Raw genomic sequence first — 19,477 nt, 5'->3', positions numbered from 1 at the left:
AATAGGCAGTAGTATAGGCCATTTCTAAAATGTAATTGATTTCTGCATACATTGAAACAGACTATTTTAATACATTAGTGGGCTTGCTAGAATATAAGAAAATGAGAGGAAAAAAAGAAAACAAGCTGTAATAGGGGGAAGTAAGCAGTAGCTAACATAAAAAAGCAGAGTACAATGCCCAATCGGCATGGTTGAGTGTCATCCTATGAACCAGGAGGTCACAGTTCAATTCCTGGTCAGGAAGCAGATCAATGATTCTCTCTCATCATTGATGTTTCTGTCTCTCTCTCTCTCTGTCTTGCTCTCTGAAATCAATAAAAAAATATATATTTTTTAAAAAAAAGCAGAGTATGCCTGGGACAAATGATGATATCAAAGTTGTAAGCGCACCAGAAAGCCTAAGGTCTGCATCTAAGTTGGGGATGTGAGTTTATGGGTTCTAAAGATGAATAAATCAGTCTACTCCTAGGTTCTGGAGGAGGCAAATGCAATTCCTTTCTGGAGGAAGTATCCCTAATTTAGACCCACAGAGATCAAGCTCAACAAAATATGAGCTCAGATAAATAAATACATACATATTTAATTAAATGAATCAGGTCAAACACAAACACACACACACACACACACGCACACCACTAGGAAAAGTCAACAGAAAGGAGAAATAAGAAAATAATAAGCTTTTTTGTGGGCGTAAAGTGGAGGAAGGGCACTATTTTTAAGTAATGATAAGAGATTGAAAATACTCATTTACTTTCACTCTTCCATGAAACTCCAAGAAAATAATAATAAAGAGGTGTTTTGTTTTGTTTTGTTTTTAAGATACGTACTCGTAGGGCTAAAGAATGAAAAAGGAAATCTTGGGAACCTGGAGAGCAGATGGCCCTCTGTTACGGTCTTAGCAAATCTGAAAAATGAAATCCTAAGACAGTACTGTTAGACATATCTCTGCCAGTGAGGGATACATCAGACCCATATGTCATCGAATAATTACCCTAACACCTAAGGTTTTTTATGTTATTTCATTTATTTGATCATTTGTTGAAAATATATTTTTATTCATTTCAGAGAGAGGAAGGGAAAAGGAGAGAGATAGAAACATCAGTGATGAGAGAGAATCATTGATCATCTGCCTCCTACACACACCCTATTGATCATTTCTTCTAATTCATTATCCCTTTTTTTTTTTTACTTTTAACTATGTCCTGCTTAACAACTAACAGTTAAATTGGTTTATCATTCCACCTTTCAATGTGCCTTCAAAACTTTTTCCTTCTACTTTCCCAATAAAATCTCAACCCTGAATATATTCTACAAAGAGCTTGCTCCAACAGTGGACCTACATAAATAGGTATGTTCAAGATTGTCATGAATCATGGTAGTTTGACCTCCTATAAATTTATGATCACCAAACTCAGATGGGCCCATTGTAATCCTTCTGCGTTTCTAGGGCCAATTCACTCTGCCTCTCTCAAACTACTCTTTCAAACTTCACTCTCCTCAAACCTCCATCAGGCTCACCTCCTCCCTTAATCTCAGCAGCACACCTTACTTAAAGTATAGCTACCAAACTGCTTTCTTTGAGCTGTTCATTCCCATCAACACTAAAAGACCCCCTAATCTCTCCCATTTTAAAACAAACTCTAGCAACTTCCCTCCTTCTCCAGTTTATCATCCTATTGTTCTTCAACAGTTTAGGATCAAATTCTTGAAAAATATTTCTAATTATCTCCTTTCTCTCCAAATCCCTGTCAGAACCACTACAGTCTGGTTGTGATCTCACTATGGTTACCAGCATCTTTTCTGCTGCCAGATTAAAGTTTGTTTATTTATTTATTTGTTTATTTATTTATTTATTTATTTATTTATTTAAGAGAGAGTGGAAAGGAGGGGGAGAGAGAGAGAAAACGTTGATGAGAGGGAGAGACATCTATTGGTTGACTCCAGCATGTGCCTTAACCAGGGCTGGGGATCGAACCTGCAACCCAGGAACATGCCCTTGACCGGGAATGGAACCCACAACCCTTCAGTGTGGGAGCTGACACTCTAACCATTGAGAATACCTGCCAGGGCTAAAAAGTTATTTTATTAAATTTTTATTTTGAAATTATTTTAGCTTTAGAGAAAAGTTGCAAAGAGAATACAGGGTTTTGTATAACATTCACCCAGCTTCCCCTAATGCTGGCATCTTGTATAACCATAGCACAATTATGGAAATTAACAGTAATACAATCCTGTTAACTAAACTGCAGACTTACTTTGGATTCCACCAGTGTTTCACTGATTCCCTTATTTTGTTCCATAATTCAATCTACAACCGACACATTGCATTTAGTTGTCATATCCCAGTCTTTTCCCATCTGTGATGGTTCCTCAGTCTTTTTTGTGCCTTTTATGACTTGGACTCTTCTGGAAAACACTGCTCAGTTATTTGGAAGCTTGTTTCTCAGCTTGGGTTTTTCTGGTATTCCTTTATGGGTATATCTTTTATAAGATTGCCACAGCAGTGAGGCAGTCCCCTTAGTGCATCAGATCTATGGTACATAATGTCAGAATATCTTATTATTGGGAGGTTAATATTGACCAACTGATTAAAGAGATCTTGGTATTATATTACAATGTTTCCCTTTGGAATTAATAAATAACTTGGGAAGATATCTTGAGATTATGCAAATATCCCGTTTCTCCTCAAACTTTTGCTCATTGATTTTAATAAAAATTTTACCCTCTTCTTTATTAAACTAAGGCAGGTCTGCCATATCTAAATCACTCACTGTGGGCCACCTTTCAGTCCATGGTTTAGCCAATCTGACAAATGGACTGTTAGAACCCCTCCTAACCTCTCCTAGCTGCAACATTCAATGCAGAATCTCCACTAAATCCTTTTCACACAATATATTCTTTTCCTAAGTATGCAATCTGAATAATTTAGTTCAACACTCTCTAGTTTTCTCATCTGAAACATAAAGAAAATGAAATAATCTATATCACAAGAGAGTTTTGAAATTATATGAAATTACATGTAAAACTCACTATCATAGGCACTCAATAACTGTTTATCATTTTACTTATTGTTGTTTTTGACCCGAACATAGCTTTATAGTCATCTTAACATGATAACTCCAAAAACCTGAGTTCCAAATGTTTATTAAACTTCTAGCTCAGCATCTTTGCCTTGATATCGCAAAGGCACATCTAGTCAACATGTCCAAAGCCATTGTCGTTATTTTTGCCCCAAATCTCTTCCAGGTTTCTTGATTCAAGTAGAGGTCATCCCATCTTTCCAGTTTTGTTAGACAGGAACATAGTAATTATCCTTCATGTTGTTCTTTCCATTGCTATCTACATAGACTCCATGATCCTATTCTGGTTTTATTGTTTGTTTGTTTGTTTGTTTGTTTTACTCTTTAAACATTTCATTCATCCATCCACATATTTCTGTTCCCATGACCACTGTCCCCAATCAGGTTTCCATCAACTTTCTCCTGGACCATTTCTATATCCTACAAAGTAGTCTACCCACATCCGCTCTAGCTTTCTCCAGTTTATTCTCTAAATTGATGCCTGGGTGATCTTTTACTAAATAAGGCATACTAGTCTGTATGCTTCCTTGCTTTAAACTGGAGGTGAACAAGGTTATTCTGTACAATGTTAGATAGTAAATATATGGTGTTGTGTTTCAGCTGCTTAACTGTTTCACTGTAGCAAGGAAGTATAGTTGTGTTTCAACGAAACTTTATTCACAAAACCAGGGTGTGAGACCAATTTGGTTTCTGAAAAATGAAAAATCTGAAACAAGTGGTAGCTGGATGGAATGTTGAAATAACAGACATCAACCAAGACTCCAGTTGTAAAGGACACCTAAATTTCTGGTCTGAGCAGTGGCGGGAGAAATATTCAACATTGCTGCCACCTGGTGCACCAGACAGGTGTGCTATAGCCACAGCTGTGGCATGCGTGAAGCCACCAGACTGCCAGAAGGTGGGGTCTTGGGGAACATAAGAATCCGAGGTTAGGTGTGGATAAAATATGTTCAAGAAATAGGGGGAGCAGTCCTGAATGCAGTGTTTGTTCTCTGAATTTTTTTCTACAGAAGTTTTGTCAACTTTACATTATAATTCTGCAACTATTTTATGATTAGTTTCCTTTTTTTAAATTTTGCCATCAACACTATTGGTGGAAATGTGCGCACAACAAATGTGCATGTTAAAAAAATTTAGTGCTCAATTGCTATTTCCCAAGATATATTGGTAATTAACATATAACTTGCACAAAATATTTGTCAATATTCATCATTCATCAGGGGGACATAGTTACATGAGTGACACAAACAATGAAGATACATGCTGCTGAATTCGTGGCAGTATCTACAGTACTTTAAAATTTATTAATTATTCAAAACAAATATAGAAACTAAGTCCCAAGGAGAAAGTTTAACAAGTGCAATTGCAGAAAGTGCATTCAAGTATCACACGATGAAACCCAAATTTTTAAATGAATTTTCACTTCCAAGTCTGTTTGTTTTTTTTCCCAAGCTCCAAAGTGAGGTAATAATTGTTATTTGTTAACTCCACCAGAAGAACCTTCTGCTTAAATGATAATTGTGTTCTCAGATATTTCAATTAGAAACACCAATTAATTCTAATGGTTTTTTGTAACATTCATGGAATCAAAGTGAAGCTTTGGAAATAAACCTACCAAAAATGAAACATAGGGCATTATTGTGAAGACTGTTGTAAATTACAGTGAAAATCTAAAACTGACAATAAAATCATTTGACTTTGTATTAATATGCAAATTTAAACTTTGGGGAGCACAGCTTAATCTTAAAGAATAGAAATATGTTTGGCATTAGTTAGCTATGGATTACACAAAATTAATAAATTTTGTAACTTAATAAAAATTATAAATTTAATAACATTTTATTTTTAAATTCCTTTTAAAAAGCAACAGGCTTGTTATCCTAATGAAAATTAAAGTTATTCTCAAAACTTTAAATGCCTTTACATAAGCACAGTTAGGGTGAAATACAGTTAACTGAAATACAATGCTTTTTAAATACAGCTGTTATTAATGGCAAAGAAAATAAAACAGCTCAACATGGCAGTATAAAATTTCTCTCTTTGCTGCCCATTATCAACTGTAGTAATATTTAACTACTTTATAAATGAGTTTTCTGGATTTTGATTACATTTTTTCTAATTAGTTAGAAATAATCAAAATATTCAATAAATGGACCTCTGACCTCAAATATGATGGAGTTAACTACATTCTATAGGAATTATTCTTTGATCAGAAATAAAAGAAAAGCAGAAAAACACATATATAGAACCTTGTTTTTGGGCACTAGGCAACAGGCAGTGAAGGCCTGTGATCCTCGGGGGAAACAAACAAGGAAAGAAAAATAAACAAAATGAGTCCTATAATTGCCAGAGTTCACTAATGAGAGGCAATTCCCAGGCTGCATCGTAGAGGAGAATCCAAATAGAGTCCAATGGTTTTTCTGAGTTGAAGGTAAAGATAAAGTGATCAGAATTTGGGGAGATTGAGATGACTAGAATTTGTGAGGTAGAATGTTTGAGATGAAGTTGCTAGAAAGAGCTCCATGTATCTGTACAGGTGTTTCTTAAACCTTTGTCTTACTTATCTCTACTTTCATGAGGTGAAACACCACAAGGAAGTAACCAATGGAAAACAGTAAATTAAACAATTCAAGGTATTTACACAGAATTGGAACTAGTTTGTATTCTTGCTAGCCAGAGTGGAGAGACCTTATAATGCACAAGGCATCATATCATGTAGAGATATCACAATGGTTTTATCTTAGTTGTAGGGATAAATCAGCCTTATGCCACAGCCTGCTCTGATGCCGCTCTAACAGAGTACAAGCAAGCCTCAAAAGGACCATACTAATTGCAAGTAATTTACAAGTCCAACAATTTCAAAGAACACTACAAAATTCAACAACCAACAATGTTCCAATTGCCAATGTCAAGAATCAAGATGAAAATTACCAGCCATGACATGAAGTAGGAAAATATGACCTGCGACTGCAAGAGAAATCAGTGAACAGAAACTGACCAAGAAATGCAAGGAAGGTATGATGGAATTAGCAGACAAGAATATTAAATAGTTACTTTTACTGTGAAGAGGAAAGTGCACACATAATGCAGAGAAATTAAAAACATAAAAACCATGGAAATGCAAGTTTTAGAAATAAAAAATACAATATTTAAAATAAAATTTTGTGCCCTGGAAGGACTAATGGCTTATTATACATACAAGACAAAACCCACCAAAATCAAATAAAAAAAGAAAGTGACATTGAAAAAGTAATAGAAACTATATATAGTATATCAGCAATATATTGGACAATATCAATCAGTATAACATACCTATAGAGTCCCAGAAAAGGTGGTAGTTTGGGGAATATTTGAAGAAATAATAGAAAAGGGTTTTATAAATTTGATGGAAAACTACAAATCCACTGATCTGTGAAACTCAAAGCAGAATAAACATGAATAAAATCATACTGAGGAACCTCCTAATGAAATCTTAAAAGAAACCAGAGGAAAAAGGAAATCATATTACATACCAGGCAAAAGAGAGAGATGATAAAATAAAGATAAGAAATGTTTTGAATCTCAAAAGTATTATGTTAAGTGAAAGAAGCCAGATATTAAAGACTGGGGTTCCATTTATATGAAATTCTAGAAAAGGCAAAAGTACAGTGGCAGAATTTCAGTTATTATTAGGGGCCAAGAAGGAGAGTAAGAAGTTGACTCCAAAGGCCAAAAGGAACTCTTCGTGGTGAAGAAAATATTATATATTTTGACTGTTGTAGTGGTTATATGACTGTACACATTTGTCAACATGCATTATAACTGCCCTTAAAATTGGTAAGTTTTACTGACTGTAAACTATACCTCAATGAAGCTGATAAGAAATAGTCATGAAATGAAGCAAAAATATCAGTGTCAAAGGGAAAACTTTTGGTAGATGTGTTATTTCTAACACATATGTCAGCAACTTCCTATTTTTTAAATTCATTATTGTTTAAAGTATTACATGTAGTATTACATATGTCTCCTTTTCCCCCCATTGACTTCTCCCCAGCCACTGCCTTCACCCCTCTAGTGTCTGTGACCATTGGTGCTTATATGCATGCATACACATCCTTTGGTTGATCTCTTATCCACCCCCTCACCCTCCCCTGCCTTCCCTCTGAAGTTTGACGGTCTGTTCGATGCTTCTCTGTCTCTGGATCTATTTTTGTTCATCAGTTTTTGTCATTCATTATATTCCACAAATGAGATCATGTGATATTTATCTTTCGGACTGGCTTTTTTTTGCTTAGCATAATGCTCTCCATGTCCACCCATGCTGTTTTCAAATTGCTCATTACCAAGAACAACATGGTTTATACTGAAGTCTGACTTTGTGGTACCTGCAAGGCATCCTCTCATGGCTCCTATCTGACTCCGTGACACTCCATTTATGGCCCCCACCTCTCTAGACTTTCTGCATTCCATTATTTAGTTTTTACCTTTATTTTAGATTCATTCTTTGGTTTACCTTTCACCAGACAAAACACAAAGGCAGAATAATGAAGGCTGATCGTCCAAAAGAAAAAAAAAAGTGGTGAAAAGTGGGAAGATTACACAGTAGGGAAAATGAATAAAGATAGAGGATATGACCAAAGAGGGAGTGTGCCTGTCTGGTTTTAATGGAAAACTCTTTTGCCAGCTTTATTACCAGTGGTGGCTGGCTACTAATATTTTTAAAATATATTTTATTGATTTCTACAGAGAGGAAGGGAGAGGGATAGAGAGCTAGAAACATTGATCAGCTGCCTCCTGCCCACCCCCTACTGGGGATGTACCCACAACCAAGGTACTTGCCCTTGACTGGAATTGAACCTGGGACCCTTGAGTCCGCAGGCCGACGCTCTATCCACTGAGCCAAACCAGTTAGGGCAAGGCTACTAATACTTTACTTTATGAATAGCTGCTCCTGAAAACTCTATTAATAAACCTTGGTTCATTTCTTTTATGTGCTAATAGGCATATTATTCCCATGTCAACTTATATGATTGTATTGCATACATGCCTAAAAAAAATTATATCCATTGTGTGAAAATATAAACCATAAATTGTGGAGTTTGAATTGGCTGCATATTTCAACCGGTGCTATGCATACTTTAATTATTCTCCTTTACAGATAGAGATAGTGGTTTATAAATGCATTATTAATGCAGAATATTTCCCTTGTTTTTATAGGCTTCGCCAGAGGCCATATTGAATTTAAAGTTTAGGGTTATTTCTGAGTCAAGAACCTCATATACATCTGGATAAAAGCCAAACTTCTAATATTTATTCTTAACTTAGCAGGATATTTTATACACATTATGTTTTATTCAAAAAGGTCTCAGCCATTTAAAAATTGTTGTACTACTCACATACATAAAGATCATGTCAGTCATTCTGCTGAGAGATTGTTATTAATGGTTCATACCTTCTGTCCTGATTATATTTTGGGATAAAGATGTTTGTTTTGTCTTATAACCAAGAGATTTCTTCTTGAAGAAAAAGTACAATACTTGCAAATTAAAGCCAATGGTTATTCTAGATGTGCCATATTATCTAAAAGTATTTGCTGACCTCTTCAAGGGTTCATAAGCCAACAGGAAAGTAAGATTTTCTGCCATAATAAATTTATTATAATACCCAAAGGTGATTCATAATGTGAGATAAAAAGAATCACAGTCATTAAGAATTAGAGCAGAAAGAGACCTTTCATTGTCATCACCCAGCCTATCATTTTATAATTGTGAAAAATGTTTCCCAGAGTGATCAAAATGCTTTCTCTGGGACTCATGAGGATTCTCCAACCTGAAAATCATGACTTTTAGTTCAGGGCTCTATCTTTGACGGACTTCTTATTAATACTCTTTAATGAGCAAGCACTTGTCTCCAGTTTTATATGAGCTTTGTCAATGACTTATACCTGGTAATCATGTGCTTGCAATAGTATTAGGTTATGAGAAAGAAACAGCAAAAAGATTAGTCTCAACATGGTTGTCTCATTTGGTGCAAGAAACCCATGCCATTAAGCCAATAAAAGGTAGATCAACTGAGTCATATCTAAGGAAAGGGTAACTGTCACTTACCTTTGTAAAGATTATATATAATTCTTTTGCAATGTGTAAAATTTTTAAGTTGGGATTTCATATACTGAGTCTATCTCTCTATTTTTATATGTAGTAGGAGGAGGGTAGAAGAGGACAAAATAATGGACAACCACAGAATACAGAGAAAGAGACATTTTGGAATCAGGCAGTCCTAATTGAAGGCTTCAGCTCCTCTGCTTGCTAGCCATGTACTTAGAAAAAAATTATCCAATATTGTCTACTCAGTCATGAGGATTAAATGAAATTCGAAACATGAAAACACCTAGCGCAGCCCTTGGCACATTTTCGGAGCTCAGTCGTAGCAGTTTCTCTTTCCTGTAATGTTTATAACATAATTCAACCCATAAAACACCAGCTCCCTGTTTGCCAGGGGCCCATGTTAGTCTCTCCAGAAAAAAAGGAAAGCATGTCACCCAGCATCACCAGCTTCATGAGCTAAAATAGTGTTTAATACTAATACTTATTGAAACTCAGTACAACTGGACGCACTTATAGACAGAACACAGCATTTCCGACCAGGGCAAGATTATAATACATAGTGACCTAGAGAAGTTAGGGTCTTGTCATGGAACTGTCGATTCAGGGTCATCTTTCAAAGTTGAGAGAGGTGTGGGTGGGGGGAGTGACTGAAGAACAAGCCAAGGTACATTTTCATTGCCTACCTCCTAAACCTCTCTTTAGTCCCTCCTCATCTCTATTATGTCATTTCCTTTTCATTTAGAAATCATTTCCCCCTGGACTTTTGCCAAGATGTGAAATTGGTTTCCTGCCACCACTCTCCTCACCTTCTAATCTATCATCCATGATCTCTCCAGAAGGTTCTGTTACAAACTTAAACTTGATTCCCTACATCTTCTGCTTAAGATGGCCCTCACACTCACAAGGTGAAGTCCAAAATCATTGGCATGTTATTCAAGATTGTGTGTTAATTACCTAGCAGTATCATTCATCACATCCAGACTTTTCCTGTGTTCCAGTTATGCCTAGCAGTGGACTTTATACCCCAATAATCTACATAAACTCAAGTTTCTGCTTATTTGTATACAGTGTTTTCTTTTCCAGGGATACCTCATCATCACCACCTCCATCTCTTTCAGCTTGACTAAATTCTGATGGTCTCTCAGATATTCAGTCAAGTGTTATTTTTTCTGGCAAGTCTTCTCTCACCTTCCCGTCATCATAAGTATATGTTCTACTTATTTCCTCTCCGGAACACATGGGTCCTTTTTACACAAAATTGTCATTGTTTGTTTACTAAAAGCGCCATTTCAACTTGACCATGAGTTGCTTGATGCCAGGGAAGCATCTTTGTGTCCTAAACATCTGGCACAGCCTTAGCTTTCAAAAAATAGTTTGTGAGTTCATTCATAGTTAAAACTGCTATGATGTGGTCCAAATTAAAAGCTTTATGATTCTCAGACTTTGGTCAGACCAGGTGATCATAGCAGTAGACAACTCTGTGAGAAGCTGGGGAGACTGGTCTCCTTCCCTGACAGGACATTCATTTCTCTGTGAAGCAGGAAGATGAGGAAAGGTCAATCATGAAATGTTAGTAAGAGCTGGAAGGGGTTTGAGGCCATCCCCTTGCTCTGAGAAGCCGAGATAAAGTGCCGGAGAGCGTTGTCACCATGAGGTGGTGCTGGGTCCAGAACCCAGTTATCTTTCTTTCCAATCCAGTGTTCATCCATTTGCCTTTCTTCCCTGGTGGAACTTGTTTTGTTTTGTTGTTGTGTTTCCCTCTCTCTCTCTCTCTCTCTCTCTGTGTGTGTGTCTCTCTCTCTCTGTGTGTGTGTGTGTGTTGTAACTAAGGAAACAATGTATGCCAACTTTCTGCCTAATTGGTCAGGCTGCAGAGGTAGTTCTAACCTGGTAAGTCATGCTAGCACCCAGGGCGATTCTCCTGCTTTGATTTGGGGTGACAAAACACTTCCCCCAAAATAGCTTAGGGGCTGTAAGAAGATCATTAACTCTACTCTTTCATATTTATCCCACTGGCATGTTCTCATGAAATGACCTCCTATTTTCCTCTCATTCTCCTTCCCTGCCTCAAAAAATAAAAAAGAAACATCCCTGTGACATATGGAAGGGTTCCAACATCAGCTAGTGCATATATTAAAGTTTTAAATCAATTATTGTTCTAGTACACACCCTGGGGTTAAGAAAGAAAGAACATCCAGGACTAACAAACCTGATTGTTCTGGCAAAGTTGCCATTCGATTCATGCTGGCATTTCTGGGCTTTTCTTTTTCTTTAATATTCCAACCTCATTAAAAAAAGTTAATGGCTCAAGTAGCAATTTTCAACATTACTATTTCATTCAGTTTCTCCCCGAGACTTCTACCTCCCAGTCTCTTGAGTGTTTCCCAGGGGGCACAGTGCCCAGAATTTGCTTCGTTAGTTGCAGAGACAGCTGTCAATCTGAGAGTGAGTTCATTAGACCTGGATTATTCCTCACTTATTACCTTCTGAGCAAGGCAGCGACTCCAAGTTGGGAATATGAGCACTTAACAATTTGGCATTCTTAGAGTGAGTCAAAGACTTAATCATAACAGTTAAGAAACCAAATTACAACCATGTATAGCATGGTGAATTTTAACTTAACAGCTACTCTGAGTTGGACCTAGATGAATATTCTGATTAATACTGCTCTAGCTAAAATTCCAGTAAAGTTTGATGCATGTGTGTGTGTTTTCCTAGGCAAGTACTGGAAGTCAGTAAGAATGGTGGCTGTGCCAAGGGGCTGTGCTCTGGCTGGGGCTCAGTTGCAAGAGGAGACAGACACCGTTTCTGCCCTGGCCTCCCTGACGGTGGATGTGGAACAGCCCTTCGCTCAAGAAGATAGCAGGTATGGGTCCAGCATGGGGGAACCATCAAGGTCAGTAACCTCCAGGCTCATCATTCACGTTCCTGAACCCCTCTCCAGACTCTCCTTCACCTGTCTCCTCCCCTTCCACCACCTGTCTTCTCCAAAGCCACAGATGCCCCAGCACATGCTGTCCGCTGTCAAGAATTCATTCATTTGTTTCCTTTTTCCTGGGAAACATGAGCTGGAGCATGTGGTTGCAGTTCACAGCGAAATGGCAGGGATGAGATAGATGGTGAGAAAAATCACTTCTTGTTGGATAATTTCGTGCAGATTATTATGGAAAGAGCTGCTTATGGGCTTACCTTCTATCCCTAGTTATCTATGTTTTTCCAGATGTTCTTTTCTTTCTCTCATCCTTTTGAAATTACTGATATCACCAACAGAAAAAGAGAGAGTAGAAGCTGGAGGTATTGTTAGTCAGTTGGATCGCCTATATACATACAAGCTCTTATGTGACTGTTGTTGAGGTTCAACAATTAGATAAAGATGGGCATTGCCTCCAAAGGAGAAAGAAATGTGTGTAAAGGAAAAGTGTGGACGTGGGTCTGATTTTATTTCACAGTATGAAAAGAAGGGATTGATTTCAGTTAGTCTTCATATGAATGAAGAGAGCTTTCAGCGGGGGGTGGGGGGGAGGGAGGGAATAAGGTTGACATACTAGTAAGATTGCATTTGCTTATTTTCCTTTTAAGAAATGTTATTGGTTTATGCATTTTGGTGTTCATCGCATTATCCTACAGACAATGCTGTAGGCAGAATTTCTTTTGAGTCTACTATGACCAAAGACACCACAAATGTCCATCCATGAATATTGGTGCTTTCTACAGCTGACTTCAAAGCCCCAGTTCCTCAGTTTGAACAGTTTGCACTTGAAAATTGCTTCTGAGAATGAAATCGGACTCCCTCTGTAAATAACATCACCATTAATTACACCGATCCTGCTACTACTACATACATTGGCAATTTTCCCAAGAATGCACAAATTTGAACAGTTTTAGCTTTCTTTCTTTCTTTTACTGAGCATTCAGAGTTTAATGGATTTAACATCTTGTTTTGGTCAAGAGCAGGAGATACACTGAATAGGGGATTTCACTTTTATTTTTTCTTACCATAACCACTTAAATAACAGATTACCAGCAGGGAAAGAAAAGTCACACAGTACTGTATTAAAAGGCATCATCATATGGGCATCTGGAACATAAGGGAAAACTTATTTTACGTCTTTGATAATATGAACTAACCCCCTGCCGTTCCCAGCTAAGAATTGAACCAAGTTCATAATCCAAAGGTGTTGTAATTATTCCCAAGGCCAAATCCAGTTAGTGTCTGTCATTTGAGGGCTATAAAACTGAGGGAACTAGCATCTGTTAGTGTTGGATAATAAAAAGAGAATAGCAATGCTTGAGAATTCATTTAATATATAGAAATGAAGCTAAATTCCAGCCTGAGTGAAATGAATTATAAGTAATTTTGCCCATTAAATTGCAGAGTTTGGAGTAATTAAGAATAACAGTGTCCAGGCTGGGTAGCTCAATTGATTGGAGCATCGTCCATACACCAAAAATTTGCAGGTTCAGTTCCAGGTCTGGACACATACCTAGGTTTTGGGTTCAATCCCCAGTTAGGTAGGGCACATACGGGAGGCAACCAATCCATGTTTCTCTCTCACATCCATGTTTCTTTCTCTCTCTCTCTCTCTCTCTCTCTCTCTCTCTCTCTCTCTCTCTCTCTCTTTCTCATCAATAAAAACATATCATGAGGTGAGGATTAAATAAGTAAATAAAATTAATTTTTAAGAAAGAATAATCAGTCATGTTATGAGCCCTACGTAATGAAAAAATCTGAGCACTTTGGCAGGATTTAGCTCTGTACGTGTGCTTGTTTGCGCAGGTAAACAGGGTGCCTGACTTATGCTAATTCAGAGGGACTCAGCCCTGGCTTCAGTTCACAGTGATTTTTTAGCTCCATCTCATGGCAGAGAGAGAAGGGGAAAGGGAATGGGAATGTTTTGACATACAGGGAAACAGAACTGACATTTGCTGCCTCAACTCTTATTTGTTTATCAGTTTTAGACAGACTGTATCAATTTTGATTGATTTCTCTTGTGGGAAGGAAAATGGTTTTGCTTGAAATATTTTCTATGGCTTTGAACTCACTGTTTCAGGAGAGGAAAAGAAAAATTATTCTAGAACTGGCTTTTGCATTCCTAGTGAACCATGCATGGATTTCATCAGAGTCAGAGAGAAACCTTGAAAGCCACGGAGCATTTATTCCTTTTCAGGGGAATACTATCTGAATTGTCCTCCTACTCAATATAGGAAAGATGACTTTCAGAATGAGACAGAAAGGTGGATATATTATCGGGCCTTTGTTATGAATGCAATGTTCTAAGTGCACAGGAAATTGAAAAATTAGAAAAATCAGAGAGTTAAATGGATGGAAAAGGGTGAAGGCAAGATTCTTTTTATAGGATATTCTTGCCAGTTATTTTGGAGGATATATTGGTGTTTGGAGTGAGATGACTCATTTTGTGCTAAGATTTTGGGTAAAGCAGCTCTTTTCCTGGCCAACTCATATCTGACTCATTTACCACTAGTGAATAAGGGATAAAATGCTCCTGGCTAAGAACCATTGTAAGTATTTTTTGTTCATTTTTCTTGGATGGGGGATGGGGGTGGAGATGACAACACAGAGAAAAACAGTCATTTCATTTTTATAACTCATTAGCGGACCATGAAGAATACATTATTAGAAAATGTTGATATTTGGGGATTCATTTTGGGAATGATTGACTGAAATGCAGTTTTCAAAACCTAATTTTCAGATGGCAAAGGACTTGAGTGGGAAAAATGATTGGTGGATCAGCAAAAGCAAAACAAAAACAAAATATGAAAAAAATTTAAGTAGGCCAAGTTATACGTTCAAAGAATATTAAGCAAATAGGTCTGGTCATATACAGCATATTGTTTTTAAAAGAGAGTTGTGATCTTAGGGGTTTTTTGTTGTCCAGGAGGCTGCATTGGTCAGATATGTGTTTCAAATGCTTCTGCTTTGACAAGGTCAAAGCAGTATTCAGGTTTATTCTTGGATACCTGTTCAGAATCTGCTGAAAATAAAGAAAAAGGTTGCTCTGTCAAGTAAGACTTCAGGATGTTCAACTATTGAGTTATTGGAAACACAACTGAAAGTTAGGTTTATCAAATATGAGTTTGACCTATTGATTATAACATGGATTGTGTTATGTTTCCTTAATACAGTCTGATTTAGTTATTTAATCATTTCATCTTCAAATTCAGATAACTTCTCTCATGAATGAGATGGTTTCAAATCATTATATAATATAAAAGCATGAGAAATATGACAGGCCATTTTGTATCTTGAGTAACTATCTTATTCATGAGTATGAAAAACAAGTGTAATAATACACTGGAAAATCCCAAGTATCATCTGCTTTAGCTTTGAATAGCCTATCTGTAGTGCCCAGGACATTGATAACCCCATTTTCCTATATCTGAAGATTTATATAGAAATACAGACCACTATTAAAAATACACATTCTTGTCTAATGTCTAATATATTTAGAAAATCAACTTTGTTTTCCATCCTTTAGGAGTGTGTCTCCAAGGCTTCTAGACACTAAAATATTGCACGAAGTATGCAAGTTTCTGATTCTTCTCTAAGATACCATTATTTTGAGTACTTCTTTATCTAACTACACAAACATACCAATATAAATTTTATTCTTAATTTTAATCCAATGTCAACAAATCCTTAGTTGAAAGGTGGGCTGAGATTTGGAAATTCCTGGGAAAAGGAAGGATAGCCTGTCCCTTACTATCTTTTTCCTCCTCTTCCTGGGACCATCTGTTTAATCTCTGTTTTCAGTGCTGAACAGGCAGTCTTGCAACATGTGTGAAGTCTGACTTAGTATTTTCACAGCTATCATCTTACAATTACAGAGGAAGAACAGAGTGTGACTCTACAATCAGCTGGCCTAGATAATAATAATCTCAACTTAATAATTGTTTGGTCAGGGGCAAGTTACTTGTCTCTCTGGGCTTTATTTTCTTTGTCTTCAAAATGAAGGGAAAATTTCATAGAGTTTTGAGAATGAAATGACACAAATACATCTTAAGAACTTAACAGAACACCTGACACATAGTAAGAACTCAGTAAAGGTTGGTTTTTATTATTGTTTTCTATCATATTTCTTATTCTTCACTTTGCTCTATATTTTCCCTCCTTTAATACATCATTCATCATAACGATCTATAATACTAGGATATAGCGACTGTACCTGGGCATTTGTATGTTTAACTATTCATAGGTTAAATCAATAGAAGAGTCATGAAAAACAAGATTTTGACAAATAATCACTAAGCAATAAGTTGTTTCAGTTAACTAATCTGTGGTTAGCTGATTTAAGAACTTCCACAATGCCAGATACATTGTAGGTAATAAACAAATACTTATTGAATGAATAAATCCAAGATAGAAGGCAAAACATGTTAAACATAACATTGATAACATAACGTTTTGTGATGATACCTAAGCTCTTCTTGTCCCTGTTTATTATGTTTTCTGAGAGAATCAGCATTTTTATCATTTTATGAGTTTATGAATTTTGTGAGATAAAATGTGTATTTTACCTTTATTTTCTTTCATAGTACTAATTGACAATGTGCATTTTCAAATATGTTGACTAAACAGAATCCATAGTACTCGCATCATAAACATGGGTTGACTAGGGAAACACAACAAAGGAAGGAGGGGATGGTCAAGTATTTCTTGGAATGAAAAAAGGAATTGTCTTTATGGGGGAAGGAAAATACAAAAGGGATGCTGGCAGATCACAGGATTATCCTCCAACTTACAGAATGAGGAGGAAGAAAATCTGGTTTGTGCATTCTTTAAACACTTCCTGATTTTTTTCTATGTGCGAGACAAATGTTGGGAGCCAGGGTCACAAAGCTTCCTTCAGTCCTCAAAACATTTACTTACTTGGGGACTGTATTAGTTTTCAATTGCTATCTTTAAAAGTTACTACAAACTCAGTGACTTAAAGTGGCAAAGGGTCAGAAAGCTGACACAGATCTCCTGGGCTAAAATCAGAAGCTGGACCGGTCTGGTTCCTTTCTGGAAGCTGTAGGGAAGAATCTCTTCTTTGACTTTTCTCGTATCTAGAGGCTGCCTGCATTCCTTGGCTTAGGAGCGCCTTCCTCTATCTTGAAAGCCAACAACTTTGTATCTCTCTGAACTTTCGGCAGTCATCACATCTCTCTCGAACTAAAGAAAAAAAGCTAGGAAAGTTGGCTTAAAAAAATAAACAGGAAGATTCTCTACCTTTAAAGACTCATTTGATTACATTAGACATACCAGGATAATCTATACTAATAAAAGGGTAATATGCTAATTAGACCGGATAGACCGGACATCTTCCAGATGTCCTTCTGGACAAAGCCATGGTTGCAGGGTCCAAAGCAGAGGCAGTTAGGGGCGATCAGGCAGGTAGGCAGAGCAGTTAGGGGCAATCAGGCCAGCAGGGGAGCACAGTTAGGGGCAATCAGGCCAGCAGGGGAGCACAGTTAGGGGCATCAGGCAGGCAGGCAGAGTGGTTAGGTGTGATCAGACAGTCAGGCAGGCAGGTGATTAGTTAGGAGCCAGTGGTCCCAGATTGCGATAGGGATGTCTGACTGCCAGTTTGGGGATTGGGCCTAAACTGGCAGTCGGACATCCCTCAAGGGGTCTCAGATTGGAGAGGGTGCAGGCCGGGCAGAGAGAACCCCCCCCTCCGCCGCATGAATTTCGTGCACCAGGCCTCTAGTTTAGAATAATTCTCCATCTCAAGGTCCTTAATCTTAAGCACATCTACAAAGTTAGTTTTGTCTTGCAAGGCAACATATTCATAGCTCCCAGGATTAGGTTATAGATATCTTTTGGGGCTGTTATTCTTCCTACCACAGGATCAGACATGAACAATCAACTATAAGTGACAAGTCATTTTAATAGAGTGAGCTGCAGAATGAAAAAAGACCTAACATTGGCCAAGAACTAGGGACCAAATCATAGGATTAGGACAAATGAGCCAGGGTGAAAGAAAATGTAGGATTTTACCTAGTAAATAAGAAGGAAGGCAGCCGAGAGAGAGAGAGAGAGAGACTATTGTGTTGCTGTTTTTTTAACATCTACTGCCAACACAATCCAAAGTACCTTCATCTTTCATCCAAATTCTCAGTAGTTGCCTTACTAATTCCCATATACATTTTGCCTCTTTTCTAATCTATTTTCTACAAAGCAATCGGGAGCTCATGCAAATGAGTCAAAAAACAACTAGAGAGCAAATCTTGCCATACCTCCACTTGAAATGCCTTTCCATCCATTAGCATTAAGATTGGCATCCTTAACAGGACCCTTAAACCTGGCATGATCAGACGCTTACCTTCATTTTGTGCCTTATCTCTGACATCTTTCCTCTTTGTTTGGTGATCTGCTTTCCAACATAACCTTGTTTTATTTTTTTAAGCTAAGATATTCCTGATAAACCTGAGATGCACAAATCAAAATATTTGTACTTATTCCATAGTCACATACACACCACCCAGAACAGATCAAGAACATTTTCATCACCAAGAAAGTTAATTTATGCATCTTATTAGTCAATGCCATTCCCACCAGATGTAACTTTTTTTTTTTTTTTTTTTAGTTTTAACACTGTAGATTAGTTTTGCTACTTCTTGAATTTAATCTAAAAGGAATTGTAATATATATTGCTTTTTATCTGGCTTTCACTCTACTAAGCATAATGTATTTGAATCCATTCAGTCAGCAGCTTGTTCATTTTTATTATAATGCATGATTCCAATGTATAAACAAGCCCTAATTTCTTTATTCATGCACGTGTGGATGAGTGTTTGACTTGTTTCACATGTGGAGTTATTAATTTTATTTCTGCTTTTTAAAATTGAGATATAATTGACATGTAACATTATATTACTTTCAGGTGTACATCATGGTGATTTGACATTTGTGAATATTGGTAAATAAACATCACAATAAATCTAGTTAACTTTCATCACCACATGTAGCTACAAATTATTTTCTTTTGATGAGAATTTTTTTAAGATTTACTCTCATAGCAACTTTAAAATATACAACACATTAACTATGTAGTCACCATGCTGTACATAGATTCCCAGGACTTATATTTAATTATAACTGGAAGTTTGTACCTTTTGACCACCTTTACCCATTTTGCCCTACCTCTGGCAACTACCAATCTGTTTATTGTCTCTCTAAGTTTAGGGTTTTTTTTAGCTTCCCTATGTGAGATCTACAGTACTTGTCTTTCTTTGTCTGACTTACTTCACTTAACATAATGCCCTCAGGGTCCATCCATGTTATTACAAATGGCAAGATTTCCTTCT

General features: G+C 36.9%; 1 protein-coding gene across 1 annotated transcript in view; it reads left to right on the top strand.

Moving 5' to 3' along the window:
* Positions 1–19,477, top strand: part of HDAC9 (histone deacetylase 9) — a 379,234-nt gene that overhangs the window by 346,463 nt on the left and 13,294 nt on the right. Inside the window, exon 23 of the mRNA XM_008148368.3 lies at positions 11,885–12,032. Within this exon, the coding sequence (XP_008146590.2) occupies positions 11,885–12,032 (148 nt within the window). The remainder of the gene's footprint in view (positions 1–11,884; positions 12,033–19,477) is intronic.

This window comes from Eptesicus fuscus, chromosome 14 (genome assembly GCF_027574615.1).
Source record: "Eptesicus fuscus isolate TK198812 chromosome 14, DD_ASM_mEF_20220401, whole genome shotgun sequence".
NCBI classification, from domain to species: domain Eukaryota; kingdom Metazoa; phylum Chordata; class Mammalia; order Chiroptera; family Vespertilionidae; genus Eptesicus; species Eptesicus fuscus.
Note: the sequence above shows the minus strand (reverse complement) of the source record. Positions and strands in the feature narration are given on the sequence as shown.